Source organism: Homarus americanus, unplaced genomic scaffold (genome assembly GCF_018991925.1).
Source record: "Homarus americanus isolate GMGI-L3 unplaced genomic scaffold, GMGI_Hamer_2.0 scaffold60466, whole genome shotgun sequence".
Lineage (NCBI taxonomy): Eukaryota > Metazoa > Arthropoda > Malacostraca > Decapoda > Nephropidae > Homarus > Homarus americanus.
Window position 1 is genome coordinate 675 of NW_024731821.1, and position 8,604 is coordinate 9,278.

Here is an 8,604-nt window from a genome sequence, read left to right on the forward strand (position 1 = left end):
AAGCTAACCGGTTTGCCGGGCCGTCTTCAGCCTCGTCCCACTTCCTTCCTCCATCCTGCCGCCCTTCACCGCGATGATAGTGCCTCCTCACCGCCCACGCCACCCGCGTCGCCCACATCACCACCAAGTTGCCCGCCAACGCCCGGTTGAGCCACTGACGGTAGCTGCATGGAGAAGACTCACGCCTGCACATCACTTGTACTGATTGGTAGGCTAGACGGTGCAAGACACTATAATGAACCAATCACAGACTAGTATATACACAACCACAACATAATGTACCAAACTCAGGCAGGCAACGTCTCAGGATATTTTAGGATTATATTATTGTGTAAAATTCTGATTATTTCGAGTCTGTCTGTCCAGTCACCAGTCTAGCACTGTCAGGTACCAACTTGAACATTTATCAGATAATAGAAACTTACAGCAGATATTGTCAGCCGTGAGATACAACACCCAACACGGGTACCAAGTCTACACGTCATAGTTGATAATCTCACCAACGATGAATCAGTTGAATAATGATCACATTTGTCCTTAGGAAGCATTGTCTCCACAGGCAGGGTATTAAACAACTTGACGTATATAATTTGAGTGTTCAGGAAATGTAAAACAAGACGTTGGAACAGAAAATCAGCTACCAACGATGAATAATTGCTTAACCATTATAACACCTGAGGATTTGACGGACGGTTTTGGACAGACGGACGGACGGTCGGACAGACGGACGGACGGTCAGACAGATGAACGTACGGTCGGACAGACGACACAGAGAAAGCCTCACATAATCAGCCTCTTTATTTAAAATCAATGTTAACCTGAAGAAACAAAATTAACCATAGATGAAACATTTACGAAGAGTTGTGGTGTGGTGACTCACCCAACAGTAGGAGGGAGAGGGTGAGGGCCGCGATGGCCAGGGGGCGTCAGAGGATGGCCACTGAGGCCAGGCTACCCCACCACAGTTAACGCCAGGTGGCCCTGGCCGCACACACAGGTAACCGGGCCGCAGGTTGTAGCAAGACCGCCGTGTAAACATGGCCGCCACAGGCACTCGTCCACGTCTTCACAGGTGGCCCTCTAGCTGTCCCGCCACAGCTGAGGGAAAAGAGTTTGAATAATTATCGTACACAAATGGCCCTCGAGGTGTTCTAAGTTACACTGAAGGACGGCCAACATTAACAAAAATATGACACCAACTAACTGATAACCTGACCACAGTTGAGGAAAAAAAAAGGCCACCTGATGTAGCTCTTAGGCCGCCTAATGTAGTTTTTGGCCACCTGATGGCCTGGGCTAATGAATGAAATGGGCCACCTAATGGCTTCTGGTCACCTAATGCAGTTTGGCCACCTAATGGCTTTTGGCCACAAATAAAAGAATATAACAGAAATACCAACACCATCATAGATACAAGGGCATCACTATACACTACAACATCAACCAACTGAGACATACAGTGTTTCAGTTCTCACCAACAGGAACAGAGACAAACACACCCCCAGGAGACGTAATAAACACACCTACATACAACATCACTTTAAACACAGTCGTAATATCAACAACAGGATATTAATTAAGAAAATGTGTTAGGTGTTGTTCGATAATGTAAACACTGCATATATTAGGTGTCCGTTTAAGTGAGTAAGGTTAAGGTGATGTGAACTTTATTACTGGAGCAATGTGTCCTGACGTGTCCACTAAAGCTGACGGTTGGAGGCTAGGTAGTGGGTGCATAGAGACTGAGAGTGGAGGTACTCAACAGTGTGGTGTACTGAGAGAGGAGGTACTGGAGAGAGGGAGAGTGGAGGTACTGAGACAGTGTGGAGAGTGGAGGTACTTGACAGTGTGAGAGAGTGGAGGTACTTGACAGTGTGTGAGAGGTGAGAGAGGAGGTACTGACAGTGGGAGAGGTGAGAGAGTGGAGGTACTTGACAGTGTGAGAGGTGAGAGTGGAGGTACTGACATTGTGAGAGAGTGGAGGTACTGACAGTGTGAGAGTGGAGGTACTGACAGTAGGGTAGTGTTGTGAAAGTTGAGGTAGAGTAAAGGCTGGTGGTGACAGAGGCCAGTAGTGGAAAGTTTGGGGAGACAGGATGGTGACAACCCTTATACTTTACCTAAAACCAACAATTGTCACCTACAGCAGCACGGGGGACCACAGCAGGCACGGTCCGGGGGTACCTACCCACACCAGGCACGGTCCGGGGTACCTACCCACAGCAGGCACGGTCCGGGGTACCACCCACAGCAGGCACGGTCCGGGGGCACCCCCACCACAGCAGGCACGGTCCGGGGTACCACCCACAGCAGGCACGGTCCGGGGCACCTACCCACAGCAGGCACGGTCCGGGCACCACCGCGCAGGCACGTACTCTACCCACACCAGGCACGGTCCGGGGTACCTACCCACAGCAGGCACGGTCCAGGGGTACCCACCCACAGCAGGCACGGTCCGGGGTACCTACCACAGCAGGTACGGTCCGGGGGTACCTACCCACACCAGGCACGGTCCGGGGTACCTACCCACAGCAGGTACGGTCCGGGGCACCACCCAGAGGCACGGTCCGGGGGCACACCCACAGCAGGCACGGTCCGGGGGCACCACCACAGCAGGCACGGTCCGGGGTACCTACTCACAGCAGGCACGGTCCGGGGCAACTTACCACACCAGGCACGGTCTGGGGTACCTACCTACAGCAGGCACGGTCCGGGGGTACCTACCACAGCAGGTGGCCGGTCCGGGGGTACCTACCTACAGCAGGTACGGTCCGGGGGTACCTACCTGCAGCAGGCACGGTCCGGGGTACCCACCTACAGCAGGCACGGTCCGGGGGTACCCACCACAGCAGGCACGGTCCGGGGCACCCACCACAGCAGGCACGGTCCGGGGTACCTACCACAGCAGGCACGGTCCGGGGTACCTACCCACAGCAGGCACGGTCCGGGGTACGCTACCCACAGCAGGCACGGTCCGGGGTACCTACCCACTGCAGCACGGTCCGGGGTACCACCCACACCAGGCACGGTCCGGGGTACCCACCACACCAGGTACGGTCCGGGGGTACCTACCACACCAGGCACGGTCCGGGGCACCTAACAGCAGGGTACGGTCCGGGCACCTACCCACAGCAGGCACGGTCCGGGGCACCTACCCACAGCAGACGGTCCGGGGCACCTACCCACACCAGAGGCACGGTCCGGGCACCACCACCAGGCACCGGTCCGGGGTACCTACCCACAGCAGGTACGGTCCAGGGCACCACCACACCAGGCACGGTCCGGGGCACCCACCCACACCAGGCACGGTCCGGGGGCGTACCCACCCACAGCAGGCACGGTCCGGGGTACCACCACAGCAGGCACGTCCAGGGCACCACCCACAGCAGGTACGGTCCAGGGCACCTACCCACAGCAGGCACGGTCCAGGGCACCCACCACAGCAGGCACGGTCCAGGGTACCCACCACAGCAGGCACGGGTCTGGGGTACCACCCACAGCAGGCATGACCACACACACCAGCTGGTCCAAGTTCACCCACACCGCAGGTCGGTCCAGGGGGGCAACCCACCTGACCACCAGGCACGGTCCGGGGCACCCACCACAGCAGGCATGGTCCAGGGTACCTACCACAGCAGGGGTACGGTCCAGGGGCACCACCTACAGCAGGACGGTCCAGGGCACTCTACCAAAGCAGGCACGGTCCAGGGGTACCTACTCACAGCAGGCACGGTCCGGGGTACCTACTCACACCAGCATTCGTCCAGTACCTACCACACCAGGTAACGGTCCAGGGTACTCACCACAGCAGGCACGGTCCGGGGTACCCCACCGCACACCAGGCACGGTCCGGGGGTACCACTCCCAACCAGGACGGTCCAGGGGTACGTACCCACAGCAGTACGGTCCGGACCCACCACACCAGGCACGGTCCGGGGGGCACCCACCACACCAGGCACGGTCCAGGGGTACGTACCCACAGCAGGTACGGCCGGGGTACCCCCACACCAGGCACGTCCGGGTACCCCCCCAACACCAGGCACGGTCCAGGGTACCTACCACAGCAGGCACGGTCCGGGGTACCACCCACCACCAGGCACGGTCCAGGGCACGTACCACAGCAGGCACGGTCCGGGGGTACCTACCCACAGCAGGCACGGTCCGGCACCCACCCACACCAGGCACGGTCCAGGGGTACGTACCCACAGCAGGTGGGCGTCCGGGTACCCACCACAGCAGGCACGGTCCAGGGTACGTACCCACACCAGGCACGGCCTGGGCATACCCACAGCAGGTACGGCCCAGGGGTACCCACTCACACCAGGCACGGTCCGGAACCACCCACACCAGGCACGGTCCGGGGGTACCTACCCACAGCAGGTACGGTCCAGGGGTACCCACTCCACAGCAGGTACGGTCCGGGGCACCCACCCACACCAGGCACGGTCCGGGGACACCACACCAGGCACGGTCCGGGGCACGCACCACAGCAGGCACGGTCCGGGGTACCACCAACCAGACGGTCCAGGGCACCACCACACCAGGCACGGTCCGGGGGGTACCACCACACCAGGCACGGTCCAGGGGTACCCACCCACAGCAGGCATGGTCCAGGGTACCCACCCACAGCAGGCATGTCCGGGGTACCACCACAGCAGGCATGGTCCAGGGCACCTCCCACAGCAGGTGGCTGGTCCGGGGGTACCCACCACACCAGGTACGGTCCAGGGCACCCACCACACCAGGCACGGGTCCAGGGCACCACCCACAGCAGGCTGGTCCGGGGGTACCCACCCACAGCAGGTAATGGTCCAGGGGTACCCACCCACAGCAGGCACGGTCCGGGGCACCTACCCACAGCAGGCATGGTCCAGGGTACCCACCTGGCAGGCGGTCCAGGGCACCACCCACAGCAGGCATGGTCCGGGGGCACCCACCCACAGCAGGCATGGTCCAGGGGTACCCACCCCAGCAGGGCACGGTCCGGGGGTACCCACCACAGCAGGTAACGGTCCAGGGTACCTACCCACAGCAGGTAAAGTGGTCCGGGGGGTACCCCACCGCACCAGGCACGGTCCAGGGTACCAACCCCAGCAGGCACGGTCCGGGGTACCCACCACACCAGGCACGGTCCGGGGAGCACCACAGCAGCACGGCCCAGGGGCACGCACCCAGAAAGGTCAGGGCATGCACCCACAGCAGGTACGGTCCAGGGGTACCTACCACAGCAGGTACGGTCCAGGGGTACCCACCCACACCAGGCACGGTCTGGGGTGCCCCCCACACCAGGCACGGTCCAGGGGTACCTACCTACACAGCAGGCACGGTCCGGGGTACCTTACCCCACACCAGGCACGGTCCAGGGGTACCTACTCACACCAGGCACGGTCCGGGGTACCTACCACAGCAGGCACGGTCCGGGGGTACCACCCACCCCGCACGGTCCGCACACCAGGCACGGTCCGGGGTACCCACACCAGGCACGTCAGGGGTACGTACCCACACCAGGCACGGTCTGGGGGTACTGTACCCACACCAGGCACGGTCTGGGGCACGTACCACACCAGGCACGGGTCCGGGGTACCTACCCACAGCAGGCACGGTCCGGGGGTATCACCTACACCAGGGCGGTCTGGGGGTACCTACTACACCAGGCACGGTCCGGGGTACCTACCTACAGCAGGCACGGTCCGGGGGTACCTACACACCAGGCACGGTCCGGGTACGTACCTACACCAGGCACGGTCTGGGGCACGTACCCACACCAGGCACGGTCCGGGGCACCACCCACCAGGCACGGTCCGGGTACGTACTCACACCAGGCACGGTCCGGGGGTACCCACCCACACCAGGCACGGTCCGGGGGTCACCCACCACACCAGGCACGGTCCGGGGTACCACCACACCAGGCACGGTCCGGGGGACGTACCCACAGCAGGCACGGTCCGGGGTGCCACCCACACCAGGCACGGTCCGGGGGTACCCACCGCCACCAGGCACGGTCCGGGGGTACCTACCCACACCAGGTACGGTCCCGGGGTACCACCCACACCAGGCACGGTCCAGGGCACCCACCACAGCAGGTACGGGTCCGGGGGCACCTACCCACACCAGGCACTGTCCGGGGCGCACCCACAGCAGGTACGGTCCAGGGTACCCACCTACAGCAGGCCGGTCCAGGCACCCACCACACAGGCACGGTCCGGGGGTACGTACCCACAGCAGGTACGGTCCGGGGGCACCTACCCACACCAGGCACGGTCCAGGGGTACCACCACACCAGGCACGGTCCAGGGTACCTACCCACACCAGGCACGGTCCGGGGGGCATGCACCACAGCAGGCACGGTCCGGGCACCCATCCACACCAGGCACGGTCCAGGGGTACCTACCACCAGGTACGGTCTGGGCACGTACCTACACCAGGCACGGTCTGGGGCACGTACCACACCAGGCACGGTCCGGGGTACCCACCACCCAGGCACGGTCTGGGGGTACGCACCCACACCAGCACGGTCCGGGGGTACCACCACACCAGGCACGGTCCGGGGGTACCCTACCTACAACCAGGCACGGTCCGGGGTACCCACCGCACCAGGCACGGTCCGCGTACCACCCAGGCACGGTCCTGGGGTACCTACCCACACCAGGCACGGTCCGGGGGGCACCCACCCACCAGGCACGGTCCGGGGTACGTACCCACAGCAGGCACGGTCCGGGGGTACCCACCACACCAGGCACGGTCCGGGGGCACCCACCACACCAGGACGGTCCGGGGTACCTACCCACACCAGGTACGGTCCGGGGCACCCACCCACACCAGGCACGGTCCAGGGTACCTACCTAACAGCAGGTAACGGTCCGGGGTACCCACCACCAGGCACGGTCCGGGGGCACGTACCTGACAGCAGGCACGGTCCAGGGCACCCACCCACAGCAGGCACGGTCCAGGGTACCCACCTCACACCAGGCACGGTCTGGGGGCACGCACCACAGCAGTACAGTCCGGGGTACCCACTCACAGCAGGCACGGTCCAGGGGTACTCACTCACACCAGGCACGGTCCAGGGCACCTACCCCACACCAGGCACGGTCCGGGGTACGTACCCACAGCAGGTACGGTCCGGGGTACCCACCCACACCAGGCACGGTCCAGGGTACCCACCACACCGCACGGTCCGGGGTACGTACCCACAGCAGGTACGGTCCGGGGGTACCCACCACACCAGGCACGGTCCGGGGTACGTACCTACAGCAGGCACGGTCCGGGGCATGTACTTCCACACCAGGTAACGGTCCGGGGTACCATTTACCAGCAGGTACGACCGGGGGTACGTACCGCAGAGGAGAAAGCACCAGGCACTTACCTGCAGGAGGCACGGCCCCAGGTGCCAGCAGGAGAGGGGGGCTACAAGTAGTGTTAAAACAGGCGTCAAGGAGCCCGGCAGCCGCGGGTCACTCTCTGAGGTCGTGACCCGACCCCAGCTGGTCCTGCTTTACGGCTGGTGGTAATGGCAGTGATCGACCAGACACCCGCAGGTCATCCACGCAGCCTGGGAGATCAGGTCAAACGAGGTCATTAACCAGCCAAGATGATTATGATTAAAGAAATTCACAATTACTCTGAGATTTTACGTCGTGTGTGTGTGTGTGTGTGTGTGTGTGTGTGTGTGTGTGTGTGTGTGTGTGTGTGTGTGTGTGTGTGTGTGTGTGTGTGTGTGTGTGTGTGTGTGTGTGTGTGTGTGTGTGTGTGAAAGACTGCATTGGTAAAAATATCTAAAAATGAAAGACAACCAAAATTTTATAACAGGCTTTACACCTGAGAAGAAAAAGCATACATATGGTATCGACCTAAAGTTAATTTATTCATAAAAAACAAGAGTATTTAAACAGATGGAACGTGAGGAACACAGGTAAAGGTAAGCTCAGGTGTTATTATACAGTTGAGAACAAATTCCCTGCACTGTACTAACACGTGTCATCACTGTTTGTTTTACGTAATATTTGGTTGTGTTACGAGCATTTATCACGACGTTACACGACATGATGTAGAGGTAAATATATTGACGACCGGATCCGATTGGCGAGGTGAGACTACTACCGTAATCTGATTGGCTAGTAGAACGCTACTACCTAATCTGATTACTAGTTGGAGGCCACGACCTGTAATCTGATTGGCTAGTTAGCGCTCCAGATCTGATTGGTTATTGGAGGCCATGACTGTGATCTGATTGGCTAGTCAAAACCAACACCACCCAACAAACACCCACCACACCTGAAGGATACGACTGTAATCTGATTGATTAGTTAGAAGCTAAACTCAGGATTAGTAAAACAGATTATCCTTTCCTGATGGAACTCCGAGACAGTGTAATGAAGTTCTGTTTATAGAATTTATGCAAAGCAAGATGAATGAAGCGGTAGGAGGAAGAGGAAGAAGAGGAGAGGAGGAGAATAGGTTAAGGAGGAAGGGGGAAATGAGAGTATATAAATAATAAAGGAAGAGGAGGAAGGGAGGAGAAGTAGGAGGAGAGAAGAAGAAGAAGATAAATGTGGGAAGTAGAAGAAGGAAATTCAAATAGCCACGATGAAGAAGAAGAAGAAG

General features: G+C 59.9%; 2 protein-coding genes across 2 annotated transcripts; both read left to right on the forward strand.

The window, feature by feature from the left end:
* The first annotated feature begins 2,096 nt into the window (after window positions 1-2,096).
* Window positions 2,097-3,509, forward strand: LOC121867835 (calcium-binding protein P-like). Its single transcript, XM_042367956.1, has one exon. The coding sequence runs from the start codon at window positions 2,097-2,099 to the stop codon at window positions 3,507-3,509; it is 1,413 nt and encodes a 470-aa protein (XP_042223890.1).
* On the forward strand, window positions 3,506-4,807 carry LOC121867836 (calcium-binding protein P-like). The gene has a single exon (XM_042367957.1). The coding sequence runs from the start codon at window positions 3,506-3,508 to the stop codon at window positions 4,805-4,807; it is 1,302 nt and encodes a 433-aa protein (XP_042223891.1).
* The last annotated feature ends 3,797 nt before the right edge of the window (window positions 4,808-8,604 follow it).